The sequence below is a fragment of the Rhopilema esculentum genome, chromosome 6 (assembly GCF_057945365.1).
Source record: "Rhopilema esculentum isolate cy_ngs chromosome 6, ASM5794536v1, whole genome shotgun sequence".
NCBI classification, from domain to species: domain Eukaryota; kingdom Metazoa; phylum Cnidaria; class Scyphozoa; order Rhizostomeae; family Rhizostomatidae; genus Rhopilema; species Rhopilema esculentum.
Genome location: NC_142820.1, coordinates 13428686 through 13447212, shown reverse-complemented (window position 1 = coordinate 13447212; position 18527 = coordinate 13428686). Strand labels below are relative to the sequence as shown.

General features: G+C 36.5%; 2 protein-coding genes and 1 long non-coding RNA gene across 9 annotated transcripts in view; 2 read left to right on the top strand and 1 right to left on the bottom strand.

The window, feature by feature from the left end:
- Positions 1–1200: 1200 nt before the first annotated feature.
- LOC135686589 (uncharacterized) lies at positions 1201–4010 on the bottom strand. The gene is made up of 2 exons (XR_010516080.2): positions 3874–4010; positions 1201–2082 (listed from the first exon to the last, which is right to left on the bottom strand). It is a non-coding gene; the product is annotated as an uncharacterized LOC135686589 (long non-coding RNA).
- Positions 4011–4024: 14 nt separating this feature from the next.
- On the top strand, positions 4025–8271 carry LOC135686577 (protein-lysine N-methyltransferase SMYD4-like). 7 transcript variants are annotated; one of them, XR_016143842.1, is made up of 4 exons: positions 4025–6038; positions 6461–6499; positions 7236–7335; positions 7800–8271. XR_016143842.1 is itself a non-coding variant. In XM_089109012.1 (3 exons), the coding sequence occupies exons 1-3, from the start codon at positions 4165–4167 to the stop codon at positions 7840–7842; spliced, it is 2004 nt and encodes a 667-aa protein (XP_088965138.1). In that variant the 5' UTR covers positions 4025–4164; the 3' UTR covers positions 7843–8271. The 7 variants fall into 7 exon arrangements, 4 of the variants coding, with proteins under 4 accessions (XP_088965138.1, XP_065058914.2, XP_088965139.1 ...); XR_016143840.1 differs by having other exon boundaries at positions 7236–7340; positions 7749–8271; XR_016143841.1 differs by lacking the exon at positions 7800–8271 and adding an exon at positions 7749–7773.
- LOC135686574 (uncharacterized) overlaps positions 7839–18527 on the top strand; it is a 26262-nt gene continuing 15573 nt past the window's right edge. The window contains exons 1-12 of the mRNA XM_089109009.1: positions 7839–7941; positions 8314–8337; positions 9281–9378; positions 10070–10217; positions 11157–11294; positions 11496–11621; positions 11937–12308; positions 12709–12823; positions 13035–13158; positions 13563–13630; positions 14179–14296; positions 15413–15519. Coding sequence (XP_088965135.1) covers positions 11615–11621; positions 11937–12308; positions 12709–12823; positions 13035–13158; positions 13563–13630; positions 14179–14296; positions 15413–15519 — 911 coding nt within the window. The 5' untranslated portion in view covers positions 7839–7941; positions 8314–8337; positions 9281–9378; ... (1 more) ...; positions 11157–11294; positions 11496–11614. The remainder of the gene's footprint in view (positions 7942–8313; positions 8338–9280; positions 9379–10069; positions 10218–11156; positions 11295–11495; positions 11622–11936; positions 12309–12708; positions 12824–13034; positions 13159–13562; positions 13631–14178; positions 14297–15412; positions 15520–18527) is intronic.

Sequence of the window (18527 nt, the reverse complement as noted above, 5' to 3'; positions counted from 1 at the left end):
CAGTGCCAAAAATTGCTCCAAACTCGGCACAGTTCAAAACGTACTGAACAAAGCTTCAATGATTCAAGAGCGCGAGAAAGGTCATAAGAACTTAAAAATCGAGCTTTTCTCTAACAATTATTCTATACATGCCCTTCTACATGTATTACATTCCCTTCATTGCAAGGACATTTGCTTGAACAAAGAGTTGATAAGTTAGGGGAAAGCGGCGTGACAAGTTTATTGCGGTTAAAATTGCCCTAGAAAGGTTTTAACTGTACCACGAAAACAAACAGCCAGGCAACAAAAAGTTCCATTAAATTAAGCCAACATTCAAATTGAGGCCATGGCTGGACTTTTGCTTCAGTCAACTGGCATGCAAGTGACATTGTCTGAGTCATGGACCCCTGTCCATTTTCCAAAAAAATCAGATCTCACCCTGTGGTTGTTTAAGCACTGTGAATCTGCCTTCCTTAATGAAAGACAATTTGAAACTGTCACAGAATCTCACAACAATGTCACTTGCATGATCCAAGATTGCATGTTCACATTGAGGCAACTAGACATACCTACATGCACCTATAGAGAATTGGCAAGTATCATGCTGGACAAGACAGTTGTTCCCAATGCTCGAAAGTATGGAAATAAGGACCAGCATTTCACACTGATACAGACATTTGACAGGCGAGCTGATCAGACCAAAGGATGCACTGAATCTACCTGTTTCCCCACTCGAGTACAGTGGTATTCAAGTTGATGACAGGGAACAAATTAAATCTTTTGAAACTTGTTGGCTAGATCGCGACAATGGCCGTCAAAAGATAATAACAGCATATGTGAAGTCTTGTAAGGATTTCCCATTTCTAAGACCTAAGAGGCTTCCTTACAACTTCACCCATGTTATCATAAGGAGTAATTCAGGAATTTCTGCTGCTTACACTGTTGGCAGCATTGGGAATGTCTGCTTGTCCACTCATGATTACACTTGCATGCATGCTGAGGCTGATACAGTTGTGTTTTTTGCTTTGAAACGCTTTTGGAAAATAATTCAAAAGTAAATGGAAATTCAATATTGAAATGTTCCCCAGAAGCTGACAATGTGACAATTCTCTTGCTTGAACATAGATTGATACATGATCTTATTCCAAAATATTTCATCAAGCTTTATTGCTCTGTCCGTAACAAGGTAGTTGATTTTAAGACAGGTAAAACAACAAAGAGGCCAAAAGAAAAAGCGAATATTGAAGAACTTCAAGCACTAAGTTGAAAGGTGAAATGAATTTTTTCATTAATGTTGACAAGCTCAGATAGTTTCCAAAAAACTGTTCATGCTATTAAGAGCCTTAGTGCTTTGAGCATATTCACTGGAAATGACAAAAGTCCTGGTATCTGGCATATTACAAAGTCACTCACTCTCAATGTTTACCACAAGGCATGCAAAGAAGGTGTCCTTTCATCTCTTGTGGATGCATCTACAGGAAAATTATCCAACAATAGCTCCTGTAAGGAAGCACTCATGTTACTGTTGGCAAGGTTATACTTTCACATGTACAGAGTGTCAATCAGGAAGTTTAACAACATAACATGGCAAGTTAAAATTTCTAATGGTGCACCCATATTAAAGCTTCTCAGGAACATTGGTTGCCAATATGCCAAGGGTTGATTAGACAAAACAACTCCAGTTGATGGTGTATTAGATTAAATTTTTTAAGGGCTGTCTTTCAGGCAAATGAATATGACCAGATTTTTTCAACCAATAATTGATTATCTAAATCCCATAGAGTGTGGCTTTGAAGAGCATAAGGGAGGGCTTTGACCTGTCCTTAATACCAATGTGACACCTCTCCAACAGAATCAGGTAATGATCAGTCACATAGATCAAATGCTTTTTGAGAATCTTGGGAATGATAATGGATCCGATCATTTTGATTTTGACTTGCATGAATCATGTGATGTTGACTGCCAAACAGACACGGAAGAGGCTATGACCAACATTTGTATCAGTTCCTCCAACATCTTGAATTCCATTGAATTCCAGAAAGTGGCTGGTAATAAAGAGTCTATGGATAACAATGGCCTCTTTCCTTTTTTTATCTTTCGTGGCTGAAAAGACAATAGTGAATTTTAGAAGAAATGTGTTTGATAAATTTAAACAAAAGTGCTAGAATGGGTGTTTAATTAAATTTTGTGCTGGAATTTTTGATTATTTTGCTTTCAGCTAGTAGATATGCTGAAAAAAAAATGGTTTCCTGAGTTACAGAATTACAATTTGGTTCAATTTTGGTTGTTTAGTTGTGTTTCAGTTTATAAATATATTTTTCTAAATAGACTTGATTTCTGAGTTTTGTTAACTATAACCATTGTTGTTAAGTTCGGTTGCAGTTTGTGTATCCTGCACATATCAAATTACTTCCCTTGGGTTTGTTTAACATAATGGTTCTATTTCTATAATTGGTTTGGTTCCAGTTTGTAATTATGCTTCACATAAATGGCCTGAGTTTCTGAGTTTGGTTCTGCTTTGGCTGTTAGATTTGGTTTCAGATTGTGTATCCTGTACATAGTACATTAAATCCCTTAGGTTTGCTCAACATAATGGTTCTATTTGGTTAACAACAGCCTAAAACATTTTAGTTAAGTCAACTTGATTCCTAATTTATATAATTTCTGGTTCCAAAACTGTCTTAAACAGGCCTTCCCGAGAAAGGCTTGTGATTGCACTCACATGTGCTGGTACATGCCTTCCCACTTGGAGGAGTGTGTTTAATTGCATGCCTATTTTTGGAATCATTTGTTTGTTTTTTAACCAAAGCACTGGAAACTAACAAGGTGACACAAAAACAAGAAATTATTTTGCGTTTTTTATTTTGATGTGCTTTACCACTCTTGTTTACCATACTGGGTCACCATAATCATTTTGAAGAGCTGTTGTGATGACACTTGAATGCAATTAAACACAGAATAAATTACCATAGCACCGGGGCTAGTAGTAGTCAGGATAGAGCACATTTTTGATAAGACATGTGTTAGCATGTACGTGTTTCTAAAATACCATTTTTGAATGGAAAATTAAGTTAGATTTTTAAACAAAAGACAAAAGACTTCCAGTTTAGACAAGATTTGTGCCATATTTTTTTCTTATCTACAATCGTAAATTTGGCTTCTTCATATGCCTAAAACAGTCTAGGGTGCGAAATGCCACACTTGCGCAAATTTATTCCCAGGAAGGCCTGAAAAATAACAACCTGATTCCTAGTTTATATCAACCAATGACTTGAGTCATTTCTGGCTCCTAACCTTTTTCTCACAATAACCCAATACAGTTTAGAAATAACAACTTGATTCCTAATTCATGTCTACCCCCTTTGAGTTGAGTCATTTCTGGTTCCAAACTTTCATAACAATCAAAAATAGTTAAAAAATGACAACTTAATTCCACTTTAATATCAAACCCCTTGATTTGAGCCATTTCTGGTTCCAAACCTGTCTAAGAATTACAACTTGATTCCTAGTTTATATCAAACCCCTTGACTCCAGATATTTTACATTCAAGGCCTTTAGGCAGAAGATGTGTTTCCTTATAAATTTCTGGACTATTATAGGCTAATGGGATCTGAAAGAGAGTCAGGAACAAAGTAATACGACGACGAGAATCCAATTTAATAAGTTGGAATTTAAAAAATAAATTTAATTTATCGAATACTAATATTTCGCCCTAGCATGCAGGGCTTCATCAGAGTAAATAGAACGAATGAGGATCTGGCCATCAAATCACAATTTAGGCCAGGCTACAAAGCGTCACATTTAGGACTTGCACAAATCTGATGCACCATAACTATTTTTGATGCTCACTAACAGAAAATATTGCATCTACAATCAATAGTTTTGTGTACTTACATCAGTTCGGTTGTAGTAACAGCCCGCAGCTTCTTCATCAAGGCCGCCATTGCCCGTGTCATCAGTTGCCCGTGACTATTTCGTATTAGTGCGCATGCGTTAACGGCCTTCTTAGGGGATTAACTTAGCCGGGAAATATCCCAATAAATGTTCCAGGATCGATCTCCCAGGGTCGATCTCCCAGGACTGATCTCCCAGGATCTCGGGGCCCCCTGCAATTCAACTCAGTATGGCAAAAACAACACAAAGAAGGGAGAGTGAGCTTCGATAGCCATACAAACTCTTGAACTTATGGCGGGAACATTTGCTTCTCTATTCACAGAAATATCACAACGGTTGTCCGAAAATAAACAAGTGGATTGTCTTTCATCGGAATTTAGGTTATGTGATACAGATGAAGAGCGCATAAGCTGCATCTTGAAAACAGAACTGGTAGACCAGGCCCTTAAGGAGTGGCCTCACTGGGGCCAGTACAAAGACCAGAAGTCGTCTAGTTTGTCAGAAAAACTGCGTCTACAAGGTAATTCGTTATTCAAAAAGCAAAGTTTTACAGCTGCTCTTGAAAAATATACAGATAGTGTTTTCAATGCGGACTACTGTAATGAAAACTCTCAATGTTTTGCTTTGGCCTTGGCAAACAGGTCAGCTGTTCTTTTCCAACTTTGTGACTTCTCTGATGCGATAAATGACGCAGAGAGGGCCCTTGCATATGGCTACCCTGAAAAGCTTAAGTATAAGCTACTAGAGAGAATAGGGAAATGCCACGTGAAGCAGAATAGGCAGCAGTTTGCAAAAAAGTATTTTAAAGCTGCATTAATGGCATTGTCGAAATCTGATTTGTCTGTTGACCAAAAAAACAAGCATGCATTTGAGTATTGCAAAATGGAAAAGCAATGTTCACCTGAAAATCTGAAAGACAAATCTCAGCCCTGGTGTGAAAAGGAAGGGACAGCTGAGAATGAAAAGGCAGATTCTAACCCCATTTATCCTTGTGCAACATCAGCTTTTGAAATTGTTTGTGACCCAAGCTTTGGAAGGCATGCCATTGCAACAAGAGAAATTGATGCAGGAGAGCTCATAATTTTTGAAAAGCCATATGCAGCTGTTTTGTTTCATGAAAACAGATTGACACATTGCTACCATTGCTTCAAAAGATGCAAGACACTAATTGGTTGTCCCACGTGCAGTTTTGTTGGGTTCTGTGATTTTGCCTGTAAAGATTTAGCAGTGCAGAGTTATCATGAATGTGAGTGTAAATTTCTAAGCACTCTCTATTTGGCAGATGTTGGGCTGGGACATCTGGCTTTGCAGATGGTTATAAAAGCTGGCTTTGACTACTTATTCCAGTTTAAAGAAAATGGACGGAGTAGCCAGAGTGGACTTAATGCTGATGGGGTATATGACAGTCTTGACTACATATCAGTATTCAGCTTAATTGGCCACAGTGACAAGAGGTCATTGAGTGACTTGTTTAAGCGAGCTGTAATGGCTGTGTTTTTGATGAAGTTTGTAGATCATAGTGAGTTTTTCACATCTCCTGATGATGTGGAAATGCAGTTTGCAAAGAAAGTTTGCATCGGTGCCCACATTTTAAAACAGCTTCAAATGCTGCCTTGCAATGCTCACGAAGTATCTGAGCTGCAAATCGACAGGTCATCTATTGCTGACTCATACCTCAAAGAAATTGGCTCTGCAATTTATGCAACACTGAGCCTGTTGAATCATTCCTGTGATCCTAGTGTTGTACGACATTCTTATGGAAGTTCCTGTGCACTTCGAGCTGTGAAGCAAATTCCAAAAGGAGGAATGATTATTGACAATTATGGCTCATTGTATGCTGTCAATAACTTTCAGGAAAGACAAAGTTTGGTATCATCACAGTATTTTTTCATTTGCCAGTGTGAGCCATGCTCTGGGAGTTGGCCCATGTACCATGAATTACCTTCTGATTTTCCTGGTTTTCAATGCCCTGAGTGTAACTCAACCATCAAAAGTAAGGCAACTTCAAGTGCAGCAAAACTGCGTTGCAGTGCATGTCATTTGGATTTGGGCATGGCAGTGGCTGATTTTGAATTATCAAGGTCCAATTTCACACAGGCAATGGAGACAGTTTTGAATGGTGACTGTCCCAAGAAGCATTTGCCAAGCCTTCTCAGGCACCTTCAGTTAGTTTGCAAAATTATAAAGCTTCCATGGCAAGAATTTAATAACTGCCAAGAAATTGTGAAGCAATGTTTTTCAATGCTTGGAAATCACAATGATATCTAAAGTGTTGTTGAAAATCATGAAATTGCTTTACATCCCTAAAATTGAATTAAGTTTATAATGAAACAGTGAAATTTTAAAGAATGATAATGGTATGCTTTGTAACAAAACTATTTCTATGCATCTGTGGATTAGCTAGACAACTTTAAAGTGTGTTTTGATTATAAATTGCATGTAATAAAAATGCACAAATATAGCTACTTTTGTTGCAAATGGTACTCTAAACTCACTGTGTTGTAAATAGACACTGGTTCAGTGGTGATTTGCACATGACCTGAATTCATTTTGAAAAGATAATATGAGCTCTGCTCCTCTTTTGCAGCAGAGTATTTCCAAAGGCTGATTCAGATGAACACTTCAGGTTAGAGGGGTTTATTTGTCCAATACTTTCTTAGTGGCAAGATTATTTGGAAAGTGCGTATAGAAATCTCTTAGAGTTGTTAATTGTGAGCAATGTCTCTCTATACCACATCTCATCATTTTGATGGAAGTGTAAGTAAAAAACTATATGTTATGTCGTAAACTATATGTATAGATTACGACATAATGCACAATTGTGGTATAAAAAGTAAAATGATTATGACTGGTGATGAAACATCCACTCTGGCGGAGACTGGTAAACAACTGATATATTTTATAAGCTTCCAGTTGTGAAATGAACTCACATTGCCAGTGAAACCATTCCATGATCTTTTTATGACAAAACTGTTTGTCGGAGAGATAACATGGCTCTGTGTTTATGCCTAAAACCAGAGGAAAGGGAAGACACTCATTACTTTTCAAAAAAGGAGCAACCAGTTTTCTTTTATGACACCTCAGTATTTAGAGTAATTTCGTAGCAACTGCAAATATTAATACTTATATTTTGGAGGCCTGAAAATTATGAAATTATCTTTATTGCTTTTTGAAAAATTTTAGATCCATGGACGCTACATTTTTATTTTTTCTTCAATTTTTAATTCGTGAACTCCAAATTTTGCGACAGACCCTCCTTACTGAAAGGTTGAGAATATCCCGTTTGGCCTTAAAAATATAAATGCTTTAAACCGCTGCAAAAAAGCCCATTTAAAGAGTCGTAAAATACGTATCTTTTACAGAGCCCGTGCAGCTGATCCTAGACTGGAGGGGCCATCCATGTAAAGAAAGTTTCCTCTAACCCCTTCTAGCGCCAACTGTGGCAAAAATTTTGCTGATGCTGTATGGCTAGTATACTTTGGTTTAATGTATCTGTTGTAACCTTTTATATTCGTATTTGTTTCTACCTAGCATCCGAAGGTAGTTTTCTGGACACTGAGAAGCTTATGCTTATCGAGCAGTGTCCTGGTCCTTCGTCTCGATGTGACCACACCTCTTGATTCCTACGCCTGGAATTACAGAGAGCTGGCGACTCTTCTCACTCTGGGTAAAAGTTTGGTCATGCCAGGGACTCGAACCACGGACCCTTGGGTCTGTAGTCAGCGCCTCTAACAACTGAATAATCCTTGCACCAACCTAAAACCTAAAAGAAAAGTGGGGAGGCAATGGCCCCCTGTGGCGCGGGCCCTGTTTTATTAAGTAAGAAAGTTTCTGTTACAGTCATTTTAACAAAATTGTCGCTTAATCTTTAACAGTTATCCATGCAAATTGAAACGACTGCTTAACGAGATGTCTCCGAATGACAGGGTTGAAAAGAACAAGGAAACAAAATTGTTGCTCTTCGGCTGATTTTACATATCCGGACAACTCTTCGATTCAATATTACATGCCCAGCCGGTACCCATGGTTCAGATGAAAAGGACAGTGTTCAATTATTCATTAAATCAAGTGAGATTGTCAAATATCCCATAACTGTGAAGACGTCTTGTCAAGTCTGTTATATGGAGGTTTATATAAACGTCTTAGATGCAAATATTTGTGTCCCTATAGCAACACCCGAAGAAGAGAATGCCACATAAAATCTTTATCAAGTAATGCATCTGGCCACCAACAATTTGATTTATATTCTCACTTGTAGGTGGTTATTGCGTTTGAATTCTTCAGTCAAATTAGGGGAAACTTGACTTGATTTTAAGCTTAATTTTTTAGAAGTCTCGGCTATTTCAAACTTGGGTAGTTTTGTCATGGATTTTTGCAGAAAATGTTGAACAGCAAAGATGATGCAACTTATAAGAAGACTTTTTATCATTTGGTTTGTAGGACTTCATCTGGGCGCTGCTACAGGTACCTGAATCTCACTGCATTAATATACTCAAAGCATTGTTTATTTCGGGAATACATAAGAACTGCAAATGCGAAATGTTATAAAGTAAAAAACGACTCGGGTTGCAGCAGCACATAAATACTGCGCGTTATCATTTTCACAACACAACAAAATTTTCCTCGATCTATTAACAGGCTAAGACTTAGTTTTTGTATATAACTTATCATAATTCTGATTTCAGTTTGGTAAGGAGGAAGATCTTTAATAAATTTAGCATGAGAACCATGCGTTCTTTTCAGCCTAATGTTTCCCAGAAACTACGTCGCTAGAGTAGGGATTTTGTAATTATTTGCCAAGCCAGCAGGAAGTCGCTATAAATTCGTCTTACTTTAAACAACAACAAATTCTACTACCCCAAAACTAAACGAGCTCATAAAGAAAATTTATACTCGGAAACCTAATAATATCGAAACGTCGTTAAACTTTGTTGTTTTCTTAACCTAGTTACAATCCTTTCTGGTTTGAAAATTCAAGATTATCTTGCAGCAGACGGCTGCTTTGAAATTTCTGAATCTTGGTTCTTATTTGAAGAATTTAGTTTACCATATTATCTACAGTTATGTATAGTATCTCCCAAAACACTGTTAAGCATGACAATGCAGATATAAAATCAGTAGACATTATCGTACTTGCAAGCTTTTTTCGAACACGTTTGGCTAACAAGTATACAAGATCTTTTCTGTTGACTATTGTACAACAAGACAGTTTGAAGTTGCTAGTCGAAGGGTTTTATTCTTGATGTGATAATCACGCAATCTTAACAAATTGGGACTTTGAACCGTCTTGTTCTACCCACTTAAGCTTTGCTTTACGGCCTCGAGCAGCCTTCGAAAAACCAATTAACCCTTTTTACAATTCTATTTCATCCCATTTTTGTACATTCAGCGTGTTTTTTCTTCATAGTCTTTGCTGCTGTTTTGCACGATAAGGAGGCAGGACTAAAATTCTCTGAGATTTTGATAAACAATTTGCTCAATGATGTAGTCAATGTTGCCCAAGAGGTGAGTAGGTACAACAATAAAAAGGTTAAAGTCACAAACCATGGCTACGATATAAATATTTAGGGGCTAACCGTGTTGCCCGTGTAATATCGGCACTTACTATCGAATACATGGCTGAATGAAAAATTGTTGAGAGGGCTAAACGAAAATGAGATGCATAATGAAATAGGAATGGTCCCTAGAACATCTTTTAGCTTTATCTTTACAGGCACAGTCCAAATGAAAATATCAGAAGTTAATGCTTTAAAAAATCTTGTATGATTGTTGCTATTACTAACCCAGATTTCAAATTATTTCAATATATCACGGACACAGCATACACCACACCTCTGAGACTTGAGTTTCTGCCGGTTTGAAGGAGATTTTCCCTTGAAAAGTTTTGTTTCACAAGGCTTTGGCAGCAAGAGAGAAATTCTATAAAGAAGCCATTAGGCCATTGTTTGCAGGTATCCTTTACTTGATAGTCTTTGTCAATGGATGTATTCAACTTGTCAAAGTCCCAGTTTTATGATAAGAAAAAGTTTCATTTGTGTTAAATCAGATAAATTATGTCAAAAGGAGGGAAAACTCGTCTTCCTGGGAAAATCAAAGATCAGTGTCACTGTAACACTAGCCAGTTACAAGTTATTGCAACCATTGAAACACGAAATGCATGCAAACACTATTGATCAATCTCAATGTTTACTTGCAGAAACGATTACACTCAGGCACATACAAAGCAAGCGACCTTGCCGCTGTGCAGGCTATTCGGTCGTTGGAAAAATCTCTGTTCGAACTAAGCGCCTATTTTGCAGAGAATAAAACAGCATTGGTCAAAAACAAGTATTTTCAAGGAGCCGGTAAGTCAATTAATCATTTCGACCCGATGAGTCTTGTCAATGATAGAAAATGGAATTACACCCCGCCCCTATTTCAGCCAATTTTGTAAGGTTACTCCAGATTTTTTTATGAAAGCTCTAAATATAAGCTTGATAATGAAAAACTTTGACGAAATAAGGTTAAAATATTATTTGCGTTTGAATGAGAGTAAGATGCAGTGAAAATGTTTCTTCTCCATTGGGTATGCTAGTGAGTATTTTAGAGAAAATCTACTAATTCTTTCCGAACAGTGACAATTTTATCCTGCTTGTTATTCAGAATTATTTAAAGACGTCAGGACAGCACAGCTAAATTGTCTTACACAGACAGAAAATTACGCAAAAATCGATTGTTTTCTATTCATTTTGTAACTTTAAGGCGCCGTATTCCCTTGAAAGATTACCACTCTAAACTTATTACAACATTGTCATATACCTACCAAAACACTGCCATCTTCTCTCGTTTTGCAGCTGATTCATACTGTAAAATGCTTAAAGTGATTACCTGTAGCATTGAAAATATTGGACCAAGAAGCGATCCTTGAGTCACCCCTTTAACATTTCTTAATAAAAATGAGATACAATGACAATATACCTTGAGTAGGTTAAATCTTTTGCTGCTAAAATCAAAGAAGCAATAAACACACCAGTGCAACGTTTAAAGTTTTCCTTTTGCACCTGAAAAACCCAGACAGCTCCTTTGCAGTCATTGTGTTCTTGACCGAGAATGACGTACTAGAAAAGCAATGGGTTTCTCCTGAACCGATCTGAATTACCAGCAGATTACTTCGGTTTTTTGTCCAATCGAGTACATATACCAATAATTACGCTTTCCCTAAAGGTTTTTGAAAATCGCTTGTTTTTGAAGCTGAAAGTAGTTTCTAGATAAGACTTTTGAATTGCTAATGTTCTTTTTAACAGCTCTTCAATTTTCAACAACAAGATGTGACTCGGTTGTGAGTAATAGATTTCCAAGAAACGCAGTGCCTCTCCCAGGGACATGGAGTACTCATGGAGACAGTGTTTATTACGAGGTTGACTGCAGAAGAAATAGCACAGGTATTTAACAAGAATAGGGCACACTAAATTTATTTTATGTTGTTATTTCATTCTACTTCAGCGAACTTCCAACTTTTTAAACGATGTTACTTCACTTGTTTGTAAATGAGTATTATACTTCCAGTGTTTACCAAGTCGTGCTTGTAAGTGGCTATATCTAGCAAGTAGCCGAAAAAAAGTATTGTACGATTTTCGTTGCAGATATTACTACGAATCAGTATAGAAGTTTACATGCAGAAATTCGTGTGAAGCGGGGTTTAGATGCGGCAAGAGTTGGTCAGGATAATGGCCATGGACGAAAAGGGAGAGTGCGAAAGTCGATGAGTGGTAAAATTCATACTTTGTTGGTTTGGGATATCCTGTTTATACTCGTAACTTCTTCACTGCCAATGTGCTTTATCTTTTAATGGAGAGTGTTAAACGCAATGCTTCATTTATTTATTCATTTCCAAAATAATGCTTGTTTTTTCGGCGATCTGGTTACATTTGGTTATACATAAGAACTAGTTTAATAAATCCATTTGAAAGTTTTTTTTAGTTTTCTCGAAGACTTGCTTTAGAAAGAATTTTGAAGCATCAACTGCAAAGTGCACTCCTCAGTACTGAGTTTCATACAGTTTTATGTTTTTTGCTCAATTTTAGGGCCTAGCTTTTGTGGAAGCAAAGTTGTCTATGAAGGTCTATCTGGCAATATGACGTCACCTGGGTATCCTGGAAACTACAGTGCTGGCATATCTTGCGTTTGGCACATTAAGGTGCCAGTTAAGTACGCAGTGGAAGTCACGTTTGACGCGTTCCACCTTGAAAGTGACAAACGCTGTTTATTCGACAGTGTGGAGTTTTTCGATGGCTCAAGTACAAACTCCAAATCGATAGGAAAGTTTTGTGGATCATCGAAACCAATTGGAGTTCGATCTTCGCTAAACACACTCACCATCAAAATGACCACAGATAACACCATCGAAAGTTTTGGTTTTGCTCTCAGTTGGAACTACACAGACCCAAACTTTCCACGTAATTCTGTGCTTTTATTAGAATCGCTAATATATTGAAGTTTACCCTTTCATAAAAATCTACGTAGTAATTTTGATACCAATCCTAACGAAACGTGTGCTTTTATTGATTAGGTTTTCTCTCCCAGCTCAAATAAATTACGATTGATAAGCTTGTTATGAATCATCAATCTTAACATTGGTTGTATAGATACTTTATTACAAAGAAATGAAACTTGCCTGGACATAATGAATATTTTTTCTAAATGAAAAGACATAGCTGCAGAGCTTAAAAATAATAACAACAGGTACAGCATTATAATACTTGCTGTTTTCTTCCCTTTCTGTCTGGAAGACGAACTAAATCATACTACTTGGTCATTAATTGATTAATTTTCAATTTTTGATATTTTGCTTTCTAGATCCTGGCTACATTGTGAACTCCAACATCGTTGTAGACCAAGTGGGGCCCCTTCCCTATGACCTGAACAAATTCAGTTTAGTTTTCAAGAAGCCTACCACTTGTTCTTTGAAAAGGTACTCTATTTCTTTTGCAGAATAAAAAAACACATAGATTTAGCGCCAATTTTGAAAAAATTACGAAATATAATAAAGACCCAGATCCCTCGCAAATTTTTAATGCAGTTTAATTGACAACAAGAAGAATGAAATTCTTAATCAAATTCTTCTTTACACAAAACGTATCGAGACTTTCGTTAGCTTTCTGATAATTGCTTTCTTTCTCCAGCCAAGATGTCTACTGCTACTTTCAGTATGAGTCTTTCATAATTAGCCGTATCATCGCAACCACAACGTTACCAGCCATGAAGATGAATGGACAACAGGTCGTTGTTAAATTCGACCATGTTATTGTAAGTCAAGCTTAATTTACGTATATTGAAATAAAACCAAAGGAAAAAATGGAGCCTCTGAGTCATATCTTACAAATTGATGCACCCGCTAAAAGATCTTGTCGCAGAAAACTAATTAGGCAAAATGGCAACTCTTGTCTTTGATGTTTTGAGAGCTCTAATCTTGTTTCAATTCGATGACCCGAGGTTTATCTAACATACAGGAAAATTTTGCCATCGTAAGCTTAAATGACTTATTGTTAGAACAATAATCAGGAAATTTAAAATGTAATATTTCTTTTTAGTATATATGATTCTTTTAAAACAGCCTTGCTGCCTTGTTTGACCACATTAAACGTTTACCATCAAGAATCGTCAATTCTTACCAATAGATTGATCTTTTTCACTTACTTCTTCGTTTTTAGGATCTCAAATACTATCCTTCTTTGTACGCTGCTAAAAAGTATTGCGTGACATGGAATGACACCATCTTGTGAGTCTTTATCTTTCTTGCAAACTGATAACGATTTTTTTCGAATAGCATCTTATACGACCTAACGTGCTAATAAAAGCCTTCTTGTTATCATGCAGTAAAGTTAACATAAACAGTTTATTAGCGCCATTTTAAAAACGAATACAATCAGATGTATTGCCATTGATGTATAGGATCTCTATAGAATGATATTAACTTTGGGCAGCGGCCTTGTTCGAAAGGAGAAATGACTGTATCTGCAGGTGCTTCAAGCAAGTGACAGTAAACTAAAGAACATTGAGGAAAATGCTTCGATACGTTTCTTTAAAAATACCTGTCTATTTGGATGTAAGCTCCACAGTCTTTTTTAGTTTCACATCTTTCTTTAAATGTCTAGCTTAAGTAAAGTGGTGAACAGTTTTTCCAATAATTGAGTTCATCCTTTAAATAGGCGTTAGAAGAGTTTTTTATGATTCTTTTTAGGGCCTTTAGAGGATGAATTAAAAAACCAGACGATGCTTATTGTGAGAGCTCCTGATTTTGTTAACCCCTACTGTTTCTTTACACAGGTTCACAGGCAGTGGGTCTTGGACACGCAAAGGGGGGAAGATATACCGATCTGATGACTTCACAACAACTTGTTATTTTGAGCGGCCTGGAATTTATGCCGTTATTGCCGAACAGCATGTAGGTTATCCCTAAAAATGTACAGCGTAATTAAATTCATAAGGACAAGGCCTCTGCTTTACCAATATTGCCACAAAAACCAGGGTGCATGATCCTTCATACTGGGAACCAGCTCTATGTACGCGAGCCAGAGCCTTAAAAAACGGATATCAATAGCTGGGGATTTGTCCAACATTTGTCAGAATGTGAAAAATTTGATGATGACCAACGAACTCGTAATATCTAAATATCGATCAAGGCTAGCCAATAGAAATAAAGGGAAAGTTGATTGGAGTACTTCGGCCAATCACTGTTGTTTTATCTCTGAAGCGGATAAATGTTTACCTTATCTAAGGTTTCATTCTTGTTTCCTTCTTTATTTGAGGCCTAACCGATTTTGTATAGCCATTCCTTGCAAAGGTCACAATTTAATGTTGAAAATTCTGGCATTTTTTTCTTAAATATTTGTAAAGCCGGAGATCATTTCATTTCGTATAGGATTGAGTTCCATATTTGGCAGCATCTATATGAAACACTATTAAATCCATATATTTTGTAATGTGGCTCCGTTGTTTTAAATTTGGAGTTTCTTAAGTTTTATTTATTGAAAACATCCCATCCACAAAACGTGGATCTAAACCCTTGAATGTTTGATGTATTTCTACTGCAAGATACTGTCAATTTTTTATAAGGGAAATAATTTTTTTGTTCTTTATGAAAAGTTGTTCAAAAGTTGATTGATAATCATCATGAACTATCCTCATTGCCCTTTCGTGAATCGGCAATCCTGACTAGAACGTTTACCTTTTTTCCAACTTTTTTGCAAAAGCTTTCAATATGTTCCTTCAGTCTAAGTTATAATTTGATTAAATACTTTAATAAAATTTAAAATTCGTACTTTCTATGATAGAACAACTATGGATTTGAATTGAAGATTCCTCTTAATTGGATCGATTGTCCCCTGAACCTAAACTCTCTATCGTATATCGAACTTTTGAAACAATCTATTTTGAAAATATTATAAGATTGAAATATTTTTATATTTGAATACATATGAGTCTAGCACTTTTCATAAGCATTTTTGAAATATTTGTAAAACTTGTGCAACAATCTCCTTATCAAATACCATCATTTTAGTTCGAAGAGGAATTCGAAATTTTTCGATTCACTGGTACTTTCTACGCTGGAATATTCTTTTCTCTCATCTGGTTAATTATTCTAATGGGCCAGTGGGCATTTTCCAGGTTTGTATTCCAAAATCACGTTTTTACGCATATCTCATAATCAGTATTACAGATTTTTTATTCTAACTCAGGAGTTTTGGAGGCAAAAAATAATTTCTTATCAATTTGCTTCCTAACAACATTTAAACTTTTGCTGTAAAATCACGTCTTCTTTCAGATGATATCTCCGACAATATTTTGGGAGAACTCTTATCTTAAGTCAACTAAAATTGCAACTTAAAAGGTTTTGCTAACATATGCATGTTTTTTCAGTTTTTTTCTGTTTTACATTAGAATGGTATTTCCTACCACACAGTTCAACGTTAAATACTCTAAGGTCCTTAATACAAGGGGGGGCGCTTATTAATTTTTTTATTTTTTCTTGACCCCCCCGGAGCCTATTTGGAAGCCCCCCCCCCCCGTTTATTAATTTTTATATGCAGTCATTCATATCCCTTATTTCATTTGTCCTTTGATCTTGCAGGTGTGAAATTTCTGTAAAGTTTCTCTTAAATGAAGAGGTTGCATTGTAAAAAAGTTTTAACATAGAAAAGTAGTGGCATCCTAAAAAGATTTACATATAGACAGGTGCATGGCCAGAATCTTTCGAATATTAAAAACGGATATATGTGGCAATGTTTTTCCTACGTGAAATTTAATGCTCTTTCAGAATATGCTTGTCACCATTCGATTATGTGGTGGGTGTGGCAGGGCGTGGTCATATTACGTCACTCGCACTTTTCTAAGGCTAAATGCCTTTAAAGTGGCTAATATTAGCCAAATTGAAAGGCTTTTCAACTAATGTTGTCCTCTTTCTATGATTGCATGTCAAAATTGCATATTTTGGGGGGTGGGGCAGGGTGTGGCTATATGACGTCATTCTTAGATAAAAAAATTATATGAAATTATCTTTAGAAGAATTAAAGTATATGTCTACGATCTGGATTTAAGTAAATTCAAAGGATTAATACTTCATTACTCCTATGGCCGTACGTAGAAGACTTTGAGCTTTGCGAGGCTTGACATCAAAACGAGGATAGTTTCCATGTGTCTTCTGTACAGTCTGATTGCGATTTTTTTATCAATGGAGTTCAGTGCAAAAGGTGAGCAATTTTTATCTTTTCTTATCATTAACTTTTAAAATACGGCAAAGTAATAACATTCTCAAATAATCTCTTTGCAAACAAACTTCTTAGATTATATTTTCATAGCTTTTGTTACATTATTCAGAAATTGATGCCCTGGCCTAAATAAATGGTTAAGCTTATGTTAGACAACCATGCTGAGAAAAACATTTGTTGAAATATGAATACACAGTTGACAGTTTGTTTTGATTTGTAGGATGACTGAGAAAAATAATGTGAAAATGTCTTAATGGCTTCGCCTTCAGCAACACCGTTTGCCTCACTTCAGAATCGGGCGGAATTTCATTCAAATACATGCTGCTTATGCCAAGAAATAATAAAAAAAGTCTGAAAAAATACAGATTATTAAAGAAAAAGGGTGTGTATACAAAGGTTATTTTGTTCTACTCTGGAATCTCGATATAACGAACTCCGGATTTAGCGAACTTCCTGGTATAATGCACTAAATGTCGGGTCCCTTGGATTCTGTCCTATATATGAAATAATTTTCTCGGTATAATGAACTCTCTGTGTAACGAACAGTTTTTATGTTCCCTTCAGAGCTCTTTATAACGGGATTCCACTGTTGATAATTTAATTCATTTCCTTAAAATCTTCTTCATACTTACCACGAATATCTTGAAAATCAATGATTTCTTTCCAGGCTTGATTCAATCAAAGAAAAGGCATTACAATGGAAAGACGTGACAAACCCACGACAATATGCAGTCAAATTTCCTTATGTATACGACGAATTGATGCAGTATCTTGACTCCGACGATTCAACAGTGTTAAAATGTCATACTCAGTGTCGCGAATACTTCGGGGATCAAAAGAAGCTAGAGGCAAATCTCAAGGATTCTGTCCTGGCTGAGAACGAATCTATGTCAAAATCTTTTGATGAGATGACGGAAACATCTGCCAGCACATCTGCAGCAAGTATCCCAATAACACGAAGTAAAGTCGTCCCGCTTCCATCACCAAGTGACCACGAGAGGAAATGCTTTGTTTGTAACAGAAAGAGGAAAAAATACCGAGGCCGTGAAGAAAGTTTGCTGAAGTTGCAAGAAACAAGAGCTGAAGCAACGTTGCTTGGTGTCATGGACGCAAACGAAAATTCAGATGACCCTGTACTGCACAGTGCTGCAAAAAGATTAAGGATACACCAAGCAGCGGGTGATCTCCTCGCCAGGGAACTTGAGTATCACAAAAGCTGTTATGCGCTTTTCACAGTTCGCCCTACAAATCCTCAGTCGAATGTTCCATTAGATACCATAAATGGTCAATGCGCAGAGAAAGAGTTTCTTGAAATAATCGAGAAGAAAGTCATTATTGGGAAATCCTGTTACTTTCTTACTGATTTATTGGAGGATATGCAAAGCTTATACGTTTATCATGGGGTTCCAGTCAATTGCCGCAAAACCTTCACAAGCCAAATTAAAGATTAAATATCAGATAAATTTAAGGATAAAGTAGGATTCAAGAGAGCTTTGGGAATTCATGGAGCTGGTAATATTCTTCATTCTACTGATGTGAATCCTCTTGATTACTCTTGATAACTATCCGCGGTGACGGTCTAAGAGATGATGACATAACTAAAGCATTTGCGAAAATGATTCACCGTAAAATAGAACGCAAAAAGAGCTGTGATGATGACCAGCGCACTTCCCATGTTTCATTTGAGAACTTGGTTGATCAATTAGACGAATATGAGCCAATGAAAGAAATTTACAATGTAATTGCGATGTCCCTCAATCCTTCCTGTAAAAAAAATGATCATGGCTTTGCCGTCATTCCTCCTCTGCAAGCAAATAAAGTTTGGTCTATTTCAGAATATTGGCAGCAGCTTTTGAGTGGAAATCCATCACCATCCGCACTTGCATCAGGAATGGTTATCCATAGAGT

Coding starts and splice junctions, on each gene's coding strand:
- LOC135686577 (XM_065202841.2), top strand. CDS start 4,165: ATGGCGGGAACATTTGCTTCTCTATTCACAGAAATATCACAACGGTTG. Junction 6,039..6,460: donor AGCCTTCTCAGGCACCTTCA/GTTAGTTTGCAA, acceptor CCTCTTTTGCAG/CAGAGTATTTCCAAAGGCTG. Junction 6,500..7,748: donor GATTCAGATGAACACTTCAG/GTTAGAGGGGTT, acceptor AATCTTTAACAG/TTATCCATGCAAATTGAAAC.